The 18,254-nt window shown below is 50.1% G+C and overlaps 1 protein-coding gene across 1 annotated transcript in view; it reads left to right on the plus strand.

Moving 5' to 3' along the window:
• The first annotated feature begins 263 nt into the window (after positions 1-263).
• Positions 264-18,254, plus strand: part of LOC130031205 (NUT family member 2G-like) — a 66,589-nt gene continuing 48,598 nt past the window's right edge. The window contains exons 1-7 of the mRNA XM_056122473.1: positions 264-268; positions 2,270-2,461; positions 2,909-3,037; positions 3,410-3,542; positions 4,018-4,245; positions 4,646-4,747; positions 5,196-5,243. Coding sequence (XP_055978448.1) covers positions 264-268; positions 2,270-2,461; positions 2,909-3,037; positions 3,410-3,542; positions 4,018-4,245; positions 4,646-4,747; positions 5,196-5,243 — 837 coding nt within the window. The remainder of the gene's footprint in view (positions 269-2,269; positions 2,462-2,908; positions 3,038-3,409; positions 3,543-4,017; positions 4,246-4,645; positions 4,748-5,195; positions 5,244-18,254) is intronic.

The raw sequence follows: 18,254 nt of genomic DNA on the forward strand, positions 1-18,254 counted from the left end.
GAGCAGTTTGAAGGAAAGTTATGGTTCTGGCCGTCCAATCAGAGCCCTTCATGGAATGTTTCCCCAGCCAGGCCCTCCTGGCCCTCTCCTCCCCCACTGCAGAATGTCTTGGGCCCAAGATTCTGAGGTTTGAATTCAAACTTCACCCTCACCCACTGGGATCCTGAGCGTCTGCGTGAGCAGTTCACTCTCTGATCCTGGTCCTGAGTTTTGCCGTTGTGAAGGCTGATAAACTGCAGTGGCCTCTGGCCACGTCTATGGCTATGGCGTCAGGAGGAGGTAAGCCTGTGAGGGTGTCTGTGTATGTGAGAAAGTCTCTGTCACCCTGAAATCCATTGGGTTCATAGTCACCCTGACTGGGAACACCATATTTTGAGTGGGTGAAAGAGGAGAAAGACCTGGGCTCCATAGATATCTCACCTGTACAGCAAAGGGAGCCCAGGAGAACCTGAGGGGTCTGGGAGGGCATCGTTGGAGGTGTGTCAAATTACCTGGGGGTAGGTCATTGGTATGGACAGAGGGAGGCAGCAGGCATATGGCTGCTTTATATTTGAGTGTCCTGCTGGTGGATGGGGGAACAGGGCCATTTGTCATGTGTCTGGAGGGACTGTTTTGTGGTGGCACAGGAATGCTGAGTCCATGTCTCCTCCTGTGCTCTAGAATAAGTTTAGAAGTAATTAGACTTGGGCTGAGTTCAACCTGATTTGGACAGCTCAGCACAGATGGTCCAGCCTGAGCCTTGTTGAGTGAGGCTGTCTGTGTGTACTTCTGCCATGATGCGTCCTCCCCAGAGCTGGGCTGCAAGTGACTAACTGCCACAGTCAGAGCCTGACACTTCTGCAGACTTAAACTCTCTGCTGGCTTAGCCCAGCAGCTGCCTTGGGTCAGCAGGTTGGGAGACAGCGTAGTTATGACTCAGATTCCTGAGTTATTCTGGATTGTTCTCATTTTGGTGAAGTTTGTTCTTCCATGATCTGGCATCTCATGGTGCAGCCCCAGCAAGCATTTCAGCTCTGAGGTGAAGATTGATTGAGAATTGCATACATCCCTCACAGACAAGGGATAAATGGATGTGTGAGTCTATGTGTGAGTTTGTGAGAATGAGTGTGTGTTTCTGTGTGTGTGTGTGTGTGTGTGTGTGTGTGTGATATGTGGGGTTTTCCTGAGAAAAGTCTGTGAAGGTCTGTTCCTTGAGGAGAGGTGGAGTGTACTGAGGCAGAAAGAGCATCGTCAGAGCAGTTGGAGACATCAGGGACTCTGTCCTGAGCATGATGCGCACAGGCTCTGGGTCGTCTCTAGTGCGAGTCTCTGTGTGAATTCCACCTGAGTAACGATGGTGGCAGACAATTTTCTTTCCTGGCACCTGGTTTATGCCTGATGTTAATTATCCTGTATCTGTCTCTGGGATAAAGTCTTAGATTATTTAGAAGATGTTACCAATTTTCAATCTAACATGATCAGCAGCTCCAGAACTCTGGAAACATCCCCAAGTGTCTGACTGGTGAAATCTCTGGCCATTTCCACACCTGCTGCCAACCCTGATGGAACTCTCCCAGAACACAAGAACCCTAGCCTTAGGATCTCCACGAAATATAACCCAGCTGGAGGGGAGGGATGGCCTGTGCCAGGGACACAGGGCTGAGACAGGGCACACCACCTCATTCCTTTCAAAGGGCCTGATCTAGAGATGGTTGGGCCAGTGAGGCCTTGCTTCCCCCCACACCGTCTCCCTCTCACTCCCCTCCCTCCTCTCCACAGTGTCTCCTGTGCTGCTCCCAGAGATGACCATGAACCTTGGGGTCTCCGGCTCTGCTTTCCGGGTCTTGCCCTTTCTCAATCCAGGGCTCCCCCAGCCACCACCCTGGGAGCCCATCCAGATGCCCCCTCTGGTGACCTCGGCCATTGCTCCTGGCAACCCTCTGGTACTGTCACCTTTCCCCATGATGCCTGTGGTGGCAGGAGCTGCCAGCCATGGTCCCCGCGTTCCTGAACCTTGCAAGGTCATCATCCAGGTCAGCCCTGAGGTGGGGCTTGTGGAATCAGCCCAGAACCAGCCTGTCATCCTGACACAGGCTTCACTCAACTGGGGGGGCCCAGAAGTTCCATCTGCCGTGAATGGGCATCCTGCCCCCGTCTACTTGGTGTCATCTGTGCCGGAGACCGTTATGCCTACCCCAGCTACTACTGTCACCCAGGCTGGGACAGGAGACCATCCTCCTCAGGCTCCACTGCCAGTGGCCCAGGTGGTTCCCATCATCCTCCCATCCAGTGGTGGACCACTGCCCCACTGGGTTTGTGGTGAGAGTGGTCCCGCCAACACCCGGAACCAGGCATCACCTGAAACCTCCAGCAGGCCGAGTAGCGTCTACGAGAACTTTCGGCGCTGGCAGAACTTCAAGGCCCTGACCCGGAGGTACCTTCCTCAGACTCCGGACACTGAGGCCGTTTCCTGCTTCCTCATGTAAGCCCCTCAGGTGTCCTAGACCTAATGGGAGCTTCACAGGAAGGGACTGGGGTGACCCCCAGGGTAGGGTCCATGACAGCATGACCTCAGGAATGCCACCCCGGGGTTTCGGCTCAAATCCCATAGTGACCAGTCATGCCCTAAAGCTTCAACTCAGTCTGCTCATCAGGGTTGGACCTGACCTGTGGTCTGTAGGACAGACATTCTGTTCCTAATACCAGACACAGCACAGATGCACCAGGGTTCAGACAGGCCATGACTGCTCGGCCTTGGTATCTCATGACGTATCCCCAGAGCTGAGGGATCACACCAGCATGGCCACTGAGTGGGAGGCAGAGTCAACTCTGCGCGGGGAGACCAGGCCACCATCGGGGGTCTAGGCATGGGTGTAGGGCAGCGGGGGCTCCCGGCAGATACAGACCCTGACCGAGCCTCTCCTTGCAGCCCGGTTCTGCGCACCCTGGCCCGCCTGAAGCCCACCATGAGCCTGGAGGAAGGCCTGCGCCGGGCCCTGCGGGAATGGGAGGGCACGAGCTATTTTGACCGCATGATCTACTACGACATGGCTGCCAAGTAAGTCAGTCCTGGGCAGAGAGTGGGGGTTGGGGCTGGCTGCGGGACTGGCCTTCAGGGGCTGCTCCCAGATGGCCAAGGCGTCCTTGGCATCCCCGGGAGGCCCTTTCCCTGTGGAACCTTGTCCCTCCTGGGGCCGGGACACTTCTCCCCACCCCACTCTGGGGCTCCTGACCACAGTCTGAGGGTCACAGTCCCTTATTTTCTGTGACCCTCAAAACGCTCCTTTGGGGAATAAATGGGGGCGCTGGGGTCTGTGCCCACCCATTCTCCACCCTCCTGAGCTCTTGGCCGTGAGTGTTCCCTGTCCCTGCCTCATCCAGTGTGGTCCAGACCAGCCCAACTCAATGGGGTCTGTGCTCCCCATACCAGGTTCATGGAGTTTGAGGCTGAGGAAGAGATGGAAGCGCAGAAGCTGCAGTGGATGAATGGAGTACAGGGCCTGCCAACCACTGCCCCACCCAGGCCTGAGCCTCAGGGGGCTCCAGGCCCACCGCTAGGCCAGCAGCCAGGTACCGACCCTGTTCCCCAGCTAATTTTCATAGGTCCAGGAAGGTGCTAGGGTTCCTGCCCTGCCAGGGAGCCTTCACTCTCCCGGGGACACCCAGGCCTATGCTCAGCGGCCCTCTGTTCCTGGGTTTCTCCCTCTCCCTGAACACAGCACACTGCCTGAGGGCTTCAGACTCACCTTTGAAGTGGGTTTGGAGACCCTGGCGACACGGTTGACCCCTCCTCCCTTTGAGGGTCCCCTCATCCCTCACGCCGTTATGGGATTCTATTACACACAGATGTGGACACACACTTGACCTAACACTTCCCACAGGTATCCGTCCCCATTTCTGTGCTCAGTGCTGTGTGTCTAAGGGCAATGGACGCGGGGTCCCCTCACGTCCCACTCCCCTTCTTCCTCCTCAGCCTGTGTCCCTAAGAAATCCAGACCCCGGGCTCGGGCAGCCTGCCCCAAGATGCACAAATCACAGCGGGCCCCCAAAACCAAGGCCCCCAAGGAGATCCCCCCTGAGACCATGCAGGAGAACATGGATATCATGGACGAGCAGCTAAAGGCCCCCGATACAGTCTGCGGGGCGCCCCTTGGCCGAAGGGCAGCGGGCATGAAGGAGCAGCAGGAGGAGGCCGGGACCTGCCCTGACCCGGGGCTCCTGAGCTATGTGTACGAGCTGTGCTCCCAGGAGGCCTTTGTCACCAAGGTGGGTTTTGGGCGGTGCTGTAGGGTTTGGAGGGCGCAGGGTTGCTTCTGTCCAGGGCTTGGTAGTGACATATTTCTACTTGTGTTTGTGTGTATGTGTGCACATGTGTTTCCCTGTGTACAAACAACATTGGGCCTAGTTTGTGAATTTCTGGGTTTGGTGGATGTGTGAACATCTGTGTGTTTCCATCTGTGTACTGTGTGGGCTCTGCGCAGAAACGTGTGGATACATGTACATGTGCCTAGAGGTTGAAGAGTGTGTGTCTTTGTGTCATGTGTGTACATGACAGAGACTATGTGCAACCGTCCAAGACCCTGCACTGTGCTGAGAACGGGTGTGTTTGTATCTTAATTCCTTCCTAGTCCGTATGAGAACCCTCACGCCCGCTTCCCCCTCCCAGGTCGAGGCAGTCATTCATCCCAGCTTCCTGGCGCACCTGCTCTCCCCAGAATCCCAGCTGGATCTCCTGGACCTGGCTGAGGAGCTCGAGGAGGAGGAAGGACTCACCCCCACACAGGTGAGGCACATAGGTCTCTGGGATCCATGCAGGACCCAGGGGAATAATGTGAGGGTTTCCTGTAAGGCAATGGGTAGCTGCCCACGGCAAACAGGGGGCATTTTGCATGTGATTGCTGGAAAAGAGTCCCTGCAGGGGACTCAGGGGACAGGTCCCAGGGCACTCAGAGCAGCAGGTGGGTCATGAGTCAGGGAGGGGCGCCTAGCACTGGGGCCTAGTCACTTGGTGCCCTCCCTGCCCAGGCCATGGCCAGAGGCCACCCTTTGAGTCCTCAGGGAAGATGAGGACGTGAATATGGGGTGAGGGAAAGGTTGGTGGGGGTGAGGGCCCTTAGTGGGACAGAGATCTGGGTTTTCTACTCTGGGAGGAGTCGCGGTCACTCTCTGTCCCTCCCTGCACCCCCACATGCCCACACTCTCATTCCTCCCTTCAGATTGTGGAAAAGCGTCTACAGACTGCGCTGGACAAGGAGGTCCAGAAGGCTTGTCCCCAACACCAGCTGACTCCAAAGGACTCAAGTCCATCTGAGAGTGCCGCAGGTCACTGCAACCCAACTCCTACCTGGGGCCATAAGCCAGGGGCCAGCGCTGAATCCTGTCCCCCTGAGACTGACTTTGGACACGCCTCAAGGCCTGTGCAGGCTGAGGCCACTGGGATGGCACCTCGAGCCTCTGTCCTCTCTTTGGGGAGCCTGGAATCCCCATCCCTTCAGGCAGAACAGGCCCCCTGTCCCCGCCTCGCTGCCCCTACTCTGGACAGCAGGGTCTCCCTCATTCTGGGAGAGGACCCTCCTGGCCAGGGGCCACATGGGGCTGCAGAGGGCTCCAGTGAGGAGGAGGCGGAGCTGCCCTGCGTGGCCTTCCTCCAGGCCTCTCAACACAGCCTCCTGCCCTGGGGCTTCCCCATGAGCCCTGGCTCAGACACTGGACCCCGCTGCCCGAGGGCCTGGGGGGTTTCTCAGACCCAACCCACTCAAAGAAGAGCCTGCAATCCTGCTGCCCCTGCTACTGCCCCTTCCAGGAAGCGTCCTCTGTGTGGGAGCGCAGGACTGGGCACTAGTGAGAAGAACCCCTTCCCTGGGGAGCACCCCAGGCTGTCTGGGGACTCAGCCTTGACTGTAGAGCTGGTGGGCCCTTCCCTGCCCCCAAAGAGAAGGTTCCAGCCTGCTGTAGCCCAGAGGAGTACAGTACAGGATGGGTACAGCATCCAGTAGGTCACCGGGGGGCTCCCTCCGGAGCCTGGCTGCCCCTAGCAGCCTTGTCTTCCACCTGATCTTCATCCAGCTAGGACTTCTCTGTATAATTTGGCGGGCCCAGTGGTGGGGTTGTGCTGGAGCAACCCCTTTGTGTCATTGTGTAAATAGTTAATAAATTTCATTTCATTGAAAACACTCTTGGTATCTCCTGTCGCTCATGCTCCTTGGACAATCCTGAGATGAAAACAGGTAAGGGCGTTACAGGGTTTGGGTCCTGTGAGACATTGTGCTCCCTGGAGCAGGGAGGAGTCCTCCCTACCCATTGGGAGATGTGCTCAGTTTCACCAGACCCACCCAATTCTGTGGACATAGCCGTGGCTCACGTTTGCTGCCTTTTCCTTGGAGTGCATCAAAAAGCACATCAAAGATTGAGGGCAACACGCTGGGAAAAATCACAGCATGGGAGAGAGCAACACAAAGGAGCTCTCACAGATGTGGGAGACAGACTCTTTCTATTTCTTCTCTGAGTTCGTGGGTCACACCCAACAGTGACTGCACTACAGAGCTCCTTGCTCTAGGACTCACTCCTGGTATAGCTCAGGGGACAACGTGGTGCTAGACATCAGTAGAACGAGGGCTGTGCACATGCAACACAAGCACCTTAATGTGTATACAATTTTCCCAATTCTCAACATTCAATTTGATTTGTTTTAGTGTCACACAAAATGGTTCCTGGAGCTTACTCTGGCTCTGCCCAGGAAGTACTCCTTTCTGGGCTCAGGGGACCATATGGAGTGCCAGGAATCAAATCCAGGTTGGCCATGTTCAAAGCAACTGCCCCATCATCTGTACTCCTTCTTCAGCTCCAAAATACCTTTTAAAACAATTTCACCACACTTTAAAATAGAGCTCGTGTCCTCAGAAGGTGTCCATAACCTCCTCCACTCAGCCATCACCCTTTCTCTCCCCATTGATCCTTGAGTCTTGAACCCCATATTCCTTTCTTCCTCTAGATTCCCAGAACCTGGCCATCTAGCGTTCTGTGGCCTCTTTCACTGAGAACAGCTTTTCCTGGACCACCTACATCAGCTCATGTCCACAGTTCAAACGTTAACTACAGAATCATATTCCATGTGCAGAAGGGCTACATCTGGCAATTCCTTCAATGGTTGATGAACAATGAGCTTCTTTCTACTCCCTTGTACTAGCTAACAGCAGATACGCAGATTTTAAGTGAGGTTCTCAAAGAATTTTATTGAGAACGCAAGCCTGGAAAAAACCCTCTCACTGCTGGCAGAGAACCCCAAATTTGGGATTGTGGAGTAGAGATTTGATGCACTGTGTAATGCAACCCAAGCACGAAGGTTCTGATAACTGTATTAGGGATGCAACGATTTGTGTTATCCAGAGAACATGTGTCCTCTCTTGGTGTTTTCTTTACACTAAGACAAACAGCAAGGTCCTTAACCTTTCCTTGTCTGTCCTGTCTCGACTTCTGGAACTGAGCATGGTGTCCTGAACCTGCAGTTTTCTTTATCCCTGATAGTTCAGGATCTATATAGCCTTTGGTGCTCTGTTACTTTCTGCCTATTTGGAGAGAGTTCAAAATCACAGGTAGTTCCTGTCAGGAATGGGGTGGTTTTTTTGGTACGCAAAATAATTTTTTAAATTTTATTTGGTACGCAAAATAATTTTTTAAATTTTATTTTCATAAAGCGTTGGGAGTTTAAGCAACAATGACCTGTCTGGAGAAAGCTCTGCTCTCCACTGCGGAGCACTGAGGAAGCCCTCCAGTCACAGTCAGGGAGCTGAGGGGTCCCTAGGCTCTTCCTCCTCCATGGAGCAGACCCTAGAGGGGCAGCTGGGCTGTGGAGCTGGGTTGGATGGAGGAGACTCTGAGGTGGGGGTGCTGATAAAGTACCTGAAAAGTTGGATCAAGCATCTGGAAAGCCCTGGGGACCTGGCTTTTACCTGTTAGAGCAGGAATGGCAGCTTGCTGAGACCAGCTCTTCATTCCTCTGAAGTGGGAGGGGAGTGAGGGTGGAAAAGGGTCTATCTGGGGCTTGGGAGGTATTAACACAGTTTGCTCCCAAGAAAATGCATATCTCAAAATCCCTGGAGAGGGGACCATGTTTTATGTGACCAGGATAAAGATTGAGGGGTGCATTTTCATGGGATAGGTGGAAAACAAAGGTCTCATTATCAGGCCTTGAGGATCCTGGAGCCCCGGAAGAGTCTTGCTGTTTGTGTCAAGTTCTTGGGATTGGGTTGTGTCAGACTAAAGCCATCCCAGAGCACATGCAGGTACACCTGTGGCCGTGCCTGGAAAACACTTGCAGGTGTTCCTTGAATTGTTGTTGCTTCGACAGGCTTTGGTGCCCAGTTTTCCCAGGGCCTGTGCTCTCTGTATGTGTTGTATCCAAAAGGGGCCACCTCGGATAGGCTCTGGAAATGGCAGCAGCCTCTGCAGTGGCCAAAGGGCCATGTTCCAAACCCCACAGTTGGAACAGCTCTGGTGAGGGTCCAAACTGCACATCCAGTTGTGGGCTAGGTAAGGGCTCATGCACTGGATCATGGAAGGGAAAACAAAACCCGCACCAGAGCTAGGTGAGAAGAGTTTCTGCAAACCTGTGTAGGCAGGTTCAAGCTGTGCAGGAGCTAGGGACTTACATGAGTAGATGGTCCACAACTCTGGGCCAGAGGGGTCAGGACAGGGATAGCACAGGGGCAGGTCCAAAGTCAAGGAGGGCTCATGAGAGAGCTGTGTCCAATGGGGAGGATGGGATTAGAGAGGTCATATTTTAGGGGTCAGAGGTCACAGGGATGCAGCCAGGGCTGAAGCCACTCTGGCCATGGGCATGGAGACTCGAAGCCCCTTCAGGAAGTCCCAGCCCGGCAGCCCTCGGCTCAGCAGGTGCTTGGGGCACCCGGGGCTCAGGTGAGCAGATGGGCTGTGGGCGGGGAACAGCTGGTTTGGACTGGCCCATCAGTCTCCTCTTTTTTCCTCTCTGTGTTCCCCAGTCTTCGAGCGGGCAGCCGGCCACGGCGTCCACACAGTTGAGGCACCCGGCCCACCCTGTCCAGGTCACATGGCCCACTGCCTCCCGGAGACAGTGGGAAGGTGGAGGCAGGACACTAGTACAGCCCCGCACACAAAGCTAGTGTCTGGGCCGGGGGTGGGGGTGGGGGCTGCTGAGGGCATGGGGTCTCCGGGATGCAGCTGTGACCACCTGTGGCCACCACATCCCTTCCGCGGCTTCCCACGGGGCTTGCTCACTGTGCGCTCTGCTGTCCACATTCCTGTTGCCCAGGCAGCAGACAGGGATATCAGACACCAAGCTGCCCTGTCACTCTGGGACTGGTTGACCCCTGCTTCTGCTTTCCCACTGAGAAGTGGTCAAGGGTCTACCTGAGAAGAAACAGGGACCTCCTGTTTACCACATGGCATTGGGATGGTCATCACAGTGTGCGGGAAGCCCGAGGGGTATGGATGATCTCTGGTGGCCACGAGGCCATGGAAGGCCAGTGGCCATGGCAGGCCAGCCTGCAGTACCAGAGCATTCATCCCTGTGGAGCTGTGCTCATTCATTCCCACTGGGTGTTCTCTACTGCCCACTGCTTAACAAAGTGAGTTGTTTCTCAGGTCCTAGCAGCCAGGCTGGCAGTGGGAGAGGGTTAAAATATTAGAGCCCCTGCATCTTCAAGGCTGTGTACTGGGACAATCTGTGTCCTTCTAGTCCAAGTCTTTCTGCCTGTGACCTGTCCTCTCCTGTATTGTCCTCTCTCGTCACCTGATTTTGCTCATCTTCTATCCTCATCCCTGTGCCTTTCCCCTACACAGGTCTGCCCCCTAGATGGCAGTGTTCATCCTGCCTCCCAGGAGCAATGTCAGATGGCTCTGTGTCACCTCACACCACGGCTTCTCTCAATGTCCCTGCAATCCTGGTTGTCAGAGGGAGGCTGGAACCTGGGATGCAGTGGCAGATGCTGTTGTTCTGAACGTCTCTGGCCTGGGGTCTCTGCTCACCACATGTCTATTGGTCAGCTGCATGGACACTAGATATGGAGTCCTTGACCTTGAAGAAGAACAGAGCTGCTCTCTCTCCTGGGTCTGGTTGGGTGTTCCCAGTGCTTTGGGGGGGCAGTAACCAGGATCTGGATCTTTGGTGGTACGTACAGAGGCCCACAAGCACCTGCTCTGTGCTGTTTACCACTGGAGACCCACTGTGGATAAGGTTGGCTTGACCCACCTCACTGTGTCTCCATTTAGTCAGAGAAGAAGTTCCCCCTGTGGGTGAGCAGGGCTGACACCATTGGAGTGGAGAACTCAGATGGGCAGGCTCCAGTGGGCATGGGTCAGTTTGTGGATGCGAGTGTTTGGTCACCAGCTGTGTGGGAAGGAATTTCCAGGTGAGTGAGTGGGAAGGTGGAATGTTTCGTCCCTCATGGTCAGAACACAGGACATCCTGCACGCATGGTCTCCTTTGACCAATGATTTTGTGCAGTTTCAGAACAGGTTAGTACCAAGAAGGAGTGAGAAAAAGGAGTGGTGCGAGAGCAGTTTGGTCATAAGGCGGGTCAAGAGCCAAGATGGAGCCAGGGCGCTCTGCATGTACCCAAGGAAGGTCAGGATTGTCCAGCCCCATGGAAACTGCAGCCCTCCGTGATCCTTTCCAATAGTGGGTGTGTGCTGACTTGTGATTAAAACCGCCCTGATTGCTAGAGAGAAGGTCTGACAGAAAGGGAGAGTTCTGTGCGGTGGTGCAAACAAGGCAGTGCTGGGGGTCAGATGATGGTGGAGAGGCACAAGCTGCCATATGCAGAAGATGATGACTGTCACCTTCCCTCCTGCAGGAAGTCTCATGCCCCTGAGGATTACTGGGTGTGTTGGGGAAGTACCCAGCTCTACCAGGACACCCAATAGGCCAGGAGGGTGGCTGTGAGCTGCATTATCATCCATCCAGACTTTTAGAAGCTCCACCACTTTGCAGCGGTGTTACAACTGCACCAACCTGTGAACTTCAGCTCCTATATCATCCCTGTCAGCCTTCCAACCCCTGGCATGGAGCTGCTTCTTGGAACATCTTGTTGGATAAATGCCTGGGGAAAGCTTACTGAGGACAGTGAGTGGTTATGGTGTGGGTGTGAATGGGACTAGGATTCTAGCTCATCAAAATCTCTAGTTAGCGTGGAGGCCTATGGACCTTGTGCCTCTGTGCCTTATTTCCTGAGAACTGGACTCTTCTCATTCCTCTTGTGAAAAATGTATCCTTCTGAAAGGAGGACAAGTTACTTCAAGTTACTCAGGTCGAAGACACTGAAATTCTGGGTCCTTTGCTTTTGGGAGTCAGGAATCTGGAAATCAAAGTTTCTCTGTCTTGGGTGTAAAAACTTAACTAATAAGTAAATTGATGTAGGGTTTCTCAAAAATGCTGTTTAGGTGGCCTGAGAACTCCTCTCAGTGATGTAAGACCCACCTTCTCAGTTTGAGGATACAGTGTTGTTAGGTTCTGCAGTGACAGGGTTAACCAGGCCACATCAGTGATGCTGGGGAAACCTCTAGGCCACATCTGGTTGTGCTCAAGGGCCTGTAGGGCTTTACCTTGATGCTGAAGGAACATGTCATGCAAGAGATATAACTAGCAACGATTTTGGGAGAAGCATGTATTTCACACTTCCGTTCTCTTCTAGCCCCTTGGTTCTAGTATTTCAATTTGATGTAGATCAGACATGACTTTGTCAACTCAATTTGTCTGAGTGTTCCTCTTTCTACTGTGAAATACCTTAATTTTTCCATGGCCATAGAAGGAACATGTAAAAGTAAGAAAAAAGCTCTTGGAGAACCTCGGGGAAGAACGATGAAGACCTAAAATCATTTCAGTTCCATCACCTAAGTTTTGTTCTTCTCCTTACCTGTGTCTCCTATCTGCATCTTGGATTTGTCAGGTGAATGGAGTAATAGGGTGAATACAGGGCAAAACTTTGTGGAGGTTTTCAGTAAAATGAGAAGAAGTATAAAAATTTGCATAAACATGAACTTGTTCAGAGAAGTGTGTTTATACTTTAGTGAAATATTGATGCATAATGATTAGGGAAAAGGAAATATTGATTTATCTTTTCAATTTTTTATATTTATAAAGTTGTTCAAAATAATTTATTACATTAAATATTTCAACACCAATCCCACCACCATGTACCTTCCCGCCACCATTATTTTGAATTATATCTTTAACTTTATATTTTTATATCTTTATATCTTTATGGGCTGGAGCGATAGCACAGTGGGTAGGGCGTTTGCCTTGCACACAGCCAATATGGCCGACCCGAGTTCGATTCCTCTACCCCTCTCAGAGAGCCCGTTAAGCTACCGAAAGTATCTTGCCCATATGGCAAAGCCTGGCAAGCTTCCTGTGATGTATTCGATATGCCAAACACAGTAACAAGTTTCACAATGAAGGCGTTACTGGGCCCGCTCGAGCAAATCGATGAACAACCGGAGGACCGTGGACCGTGATATCTTTATATTTATCTTTCTTTTTTTCTGTCTGTCTGTCTTTTTCTTTCTCGGTCTCACCCAGCAATGCTCAGGGGGTTGCTACTGGCTCAGCACTCAGGAATTATTTCTGGGGATGCTCAGGGGACCATATGGGATGCTGTGAATCAAACGTGGGTCGGATGCATGCAAGACAAACGCTTTACCTGCTGAGCTATTGCTCCAGCTCCCCAACTGCCTTTATTTCTAAAGTCATTATTTGGTACACTGCTTCTCTTCAAAGGTGCTACAGGCATTTCAGACAGACCATAACATCCGGAAATGGCGTACAAAAGCATTCCAGATTCTTGCCTGAATCAGTGGCAGGAACACTTCCTTCCTCGTAACCAGCCCCCAACTATACATGCACATGCACGCGCACACACACACACACACACACACACACACACACAAACACACACACATGCTCGCAGACACACTCATACTCTCACTCAGTCATAGAAGCTTATGCTGCGCTTGTCTTGAGGTCCAGGACCATGCCACAGACTTATCATTAGTCAGCCTATAGAATTTCAGACAATCAGCTTCTGACTTTTATGGGCTTAGCTGTGACCAGGTGGCCTCACCTCCAGTGCTCCCATGCCAGCCCGCCATCATAAACATCCTTCTGCCCATTACTTCCTCTCCCCGTCTCCTTTCTCTCTAGAAACTTCTTTGTTTTCACTGGGTCTGAAAGTTAGAGTTGTCATTTCTTCGTGATTGCTTGCCTTAGGAAATCACTTTTACATTTGAGCAAAATCTGTTAATTGTCTTTGGATAACTAATTAGTAGTGGTACTTTGGAATCATATGGAGTTTCTGTATTAATTTTTTAAGGACTGCATATCATTATCCCTAGCAACTACACTAATTTCATTCCCAGTACCAGAGCCCTTTTCTCCACATCCCTGCCAACAATCATTTCTTCTTGAACCATTTTCCCAACCATGAGCCATTTCCCTAGTTATAAGTAATTTTGAATTTTTTAATGTGTCTGTTCGCCATCTTTGAGGAAGTGTCTGTTTATGTCTTTTGAATAATTTTTACTGTATTTTTTCTGTTTTTTGGTTATATGAGTTAATATATTCTGGGTATTAATCCTTCCTTAGGCATGATGTTCAAAGAGCTTTTGCCTATTGCTCAGTTGCTTTTATTTGTTTGTTTGTTTATTTGTGTCCATTGTAGTTTCCTTTTCTTTATAAATGCGTTTAGTTTTATGTTGTCCCATTCTATTAGATAACATTGGGTGTCCTTGCTCCTCCTGCAGAGAGATTAGGTTTTTTGAGCTGCTCCCACAACAGTGCCCCTGAGGCATACCCAATTCCATCAAGCACCAATAATCCTATATTACTTTTCTCTTTCCTTCATGCCATTTGCAAGGATTATTTAGCAATGTCCATTTTGTATAGACACAGAAAGACAGTTGATGGCTATGCTTTGTAACATGGAAGTTAATTGGCTCCAAAATAATATTTACTCCTGGTCATCCATATTTACTTGACTTAAGCCTCAGTTTCACTTGGTTCCTAGCTCTCCAAAAGCAGGATCCTGACGACGGGATTGGATGGGCCCAGGGTAAGCTGAAAACTACCCTGGCATTGGAAAGAGACAGGCTAAGTGTATGAAGTATAATAAGTTAAGAGCATCATCAGGGAAAAGACTCTGTCATGACCCAAGAAGAAGTTACTGAATAAGGACCCTGCTGAGGTTAGGATCAACTAGCCTGGCCTGAGGACTGTGGTTTGGAATATATAGCAAGATGTCCCAGGAAGATCCAACCTTTAAGCTTAACATAGTTCTTACTGTGTTCATACAAAACTGACTAGAAATTTTATAAGAAGTTACTATGGTTGTTTAAATGGATTACTTACTAGCTGAGAAAAGGAGAAAGCAATACACCCTAAATGCAATCCCGCCCTTGTACAGCTCTCCTAGTAATCTGGAGTGCTCCTAGTTATCTGGAGTGCTGAACCCTCAGATGAGATTTTGTCCTTGAGTTAATCTCCTAGAACATCCCCTGAATGACTAGCTTTATCTCTGTTTGATGTTCTGATATTCTTCAACCCCTCCTATGTGTACCCCCATCCTTCATGATTTCTATATTACTATACTGTAAGGTGAAAGAAGGGTCTAGGAGGATGAGATTTTGTCCTTGAGTTAATCTCCTGGAACATCCCCTGAATGACTAGCTTTATCTCTGTTTGATGTTCTGATATTGTTCAACCCCTCCTATGTGTACCCCCATCCTTCATGATTTCCATATTACTATACTGTAAGGTGAAGAAGGGTCTAGGAGGATGACAAGGAATCCAAGGACGATGACTGGATGTAGAGGACTTTGAGATCTATGAGGAGACTAGGATGACAGAACTATGATGACTGGGACTACGAGCAAATGTACAACGACGGTTTTGCAGTAAGGAAAGAGATCAGACTACACTGGGGAGGAGAGAGAAATAAACTGGCTACTGACAAGTCTGGGGCCCAGTTCCCCTGTTCCCGCAATTCTTTGTCCATCTCTTGCTGTCATCTAGCTTGAAAGGTGGCTCTCGGCCACCAAACACTTGAGTCCCACATATGTGCCCACTCCTTTATTTGGAAACTCACACCATTCATGTATTCTTGATTGCTTTTCCCTCCCCACTGGAGATGTGTCTGAATGTATCCCTAATGTTGAAATCCCAGAATATACCCCCTAACTTTTCTTCTGTGTGTTTTATGATTTTATAGACAACATTTCTCTGTATGTGTTTCTCTGTGTGCTTGGGCCATTTCTCAGAAATTTCAGGGAAATTTCTGACTCTGGGGGTGAGAGTGTCATTCCTTTAGCTTTAAGGGGACCTGCAGTGTTGGATAGTGACCTTTACTCCTGCATGCAGAACATATGCTCAGCACTTTGACCCAACAGTCTCTCTGACCCAAGATCCTTATGTCCAGGCAATATCTCCAGACAGTTCTCCCTGCCCCATGCTCTATATGATTTAGTGTCCACACAACTTTATGAGGGTTTGCTGGAAGACTTCAATGCATCAAGGTATGAAAAGTTAGTGGATACAATTTCTATCTTCCTGATTCTATTGAGGTGTGTTTTGGGACCCAGCACATAGTCTATCTTGGAAAATGTTCCATGTGCACATTTGCAGAAAAGAATGTGTATTTACATTTTGGGGGATGGAAAGGCCTGTATACATCTATTAGCCCTCTCTCTTCCATTTCTTCCTTCAAAGCCTTTCTTCAAAGCCATTCTTCCTCCAAAGGCATTCTTTCATGCCTTCCTTCTGAGTTTTAATCTTGTTGATCTACCCAGAGGTGATAAGATGGTGTTGAATTCTCTAGCTACTATTGTTTTGCTACCAATATCCTCCTTAAAGTTCCCAAGAAGTTGTTTTAAGTGTTTTGGTGGTCCCTCATTGGATGTGTATATGTTTAGGAGCATGATTTTCTTCCTGCCGTACATATTCCTTGATTATTTAAAAAAATGGCCTTTCTTGTCCCCTAAAATCTTTTTCAGCCTAAAATCTTTGTTGTTGGATATTAGTATGGCCACCCTGGATTCTTTGAGGGAGTTGTTTGCTTGAAGGATTGTTTTCTATCTTTTGACTTTGAGTCTGTGTTTGCACTGGCTGTTCTGATACGTTTCCTGTAGGTAGCAGAATGTTTGGTTCAGTTTCTTAATTCATTTTGCCACTCTGTGTCTCTTAGTTGACATTGAGAAAGATTATTGTATGGGGTTTTGTGCCATCTTTCTATAGAGGTCTTTTGTGCTTGTAGGGATTTGTCTTGTCTTACAGTAGCCCCTTTAGTCCTTCTTTTAAGATTGGTTTTGAGTCTACGAAGTTCCTGAGTTGTTGTTTATTCATGAAATAGTGCATTATTCCTTTGAGTATCATTTTCCTCCTTTCCAGAGGGGCTTGAATTTTGGTGTCAGCTAAATAAATTCTCCCTATAATTTCATCTCCCTACTGAATTTTCTTCACATTATTTTCTAGGTTTAGCTCTAAAATAATCCTTTTTATTTTACTTACATTTTTATCTCTGAACTAAATATATTCTCCTGTATTTTTGTTGTCTAAAGGTATTAATGCGATGGCAGAGGAGTACTGGAAGCCAGGTGGGAGGGTAACAGGGAAGATGGTGGGTCTGTCATTGGATGGTGGAAAAGGAAGATATATTGGCTGATCGGGAATTTCTATGAGAATGATGGGAGAATGGATGGATAGATGGACAAAGGTGAATTGATAACCAAGGGATAGGAGGGTGTGTGAGTGAATGTACACGAGGAGAGAGAGGCCAAAGGAAGGGTGACTGCTGATCTGGAAGGACGGGAGAAAACTGACTCATGGAGAATGAATGGATCTTGAAAGGGGAGTTGTGCTGGTGATTGGTTCTGCTCTGTGTGTTGCATGCATTGGTGGGGGAATTTGACACTTTTTGTGTTTAATAACAGGACTGGGTATTTATTTATGGGAGAGAGATGAACAAAGTAAGATAAGTTAGGAGGCATAGGGAAACAGGAGGAGGCTTTTCTTGCTGGTGGGTAGGGGGCTGAGGCAGTGCTGAGGCTCAGCTGGGCTGAGAAATCTTGTTCTTTGGGAGTGCTAGAGAGTGGCAGAGTGAGGTGGGGGTAACTGAAATGCCAAAAGCCTCCTCTGTCCTTTGAGAGCCGGAGACTGGTAGTGAGTTGGAGGCTACAAGGACTCCTGGTGGGATTTTTAGGGAAAAGGATGATTGTCACATTCCCACTCTCCAAGATTAGCCCAGCTCTCAGGCACCAGGGAAACTGTGACAGCTCACCTCAAAGTAGGTGACTAACATAGTGGAACTGTGTTATGATTTTTGGGTCACACCCAGCGATGAACAGGGGTTACTCCTGGCTCATGCACTCAGGAATTACTCCTGGCAGTGTTCAGGGGACCATATGGGATGTGGGAATCAAACCCGGATTGGCCACATGCAAGGCAAATGCCCTACCCGCTATACTATCGCTCCGGCCCCTGGAAATGCATTATGATTTTGCTGGAAGTGAAAGTCTGAAATCGAGGTGCAGCCTCTGGTTCCTTTGGATGGTGTATGGCACATGGTCGCCTTGGCTATTCCAGCTTCCAGATGCTGGACCCATTCCTGGCCAAGTACCCCTTCTGGCATACTCAGGGAACAAATCTGAGTCTTCCTCTGTCACCACATCTGTTCTCTCACCTAAATCTCCTGCCTCCTTCAGCTGAAAGACGCTTACAGAGTGGAGTATCCTGAGTGGCAAGGGAAGAGAAACTGGGGGAGAGGAACTGGCTGGGGAGAGGGGACTGGAGTCATGGCTGGGGTGGGCAATGGACCCTCTGTTGCTGGTGTGGTGGAGGGACACTGTGTCCATGGACCGCTACCACTGTAGCAGTGGGCAGTGCTGAAAGGAGGTAAAGGGATACGCATGATACCCTTTCAGTAACAGTATTGCAAACCATACTGCCTAAAAGGGAAATGAGACGGGGTGGGGGGAGACAGACAGACAGACAGACAGGTGCTCTGGTCTGGTGTGTAGGACACTGTGTCCATGGTCCCCTATCACTGTAGCAGTGGACAGTGAGCAGTGGGCAGTGTGTGGTCTGGTGCTGGTGTGTAGGACTCTGTGTCTATGGGCCCCTATCACTATAGCAGAGGGCAGTGGGCACTCTGGTGCTGGTGTGCTAGAGGGACATTTTGTCCATGGAACCCTATCGCAATAGCATTAGAAATCATGGTACCAAATATTTTAGAAATATAAAGAATTGCTCA

This window comes from Sorex fumeus, unplaced genomic scaffold, assembly GCF_029834395.1.
Source record: "Sorex fumeus unplaced genomic scaffold, SorFum_2.1 ptg000046l, whole genome shotgun sequence".
In the NCBI taxonomy this organism is placed as follows: domain Eukaryota; kingdom Metazoa; phylum Chordata; class Mammalia; order Eulipotyphla; family Soricidae; genus Sorex; species Sorex fumeus.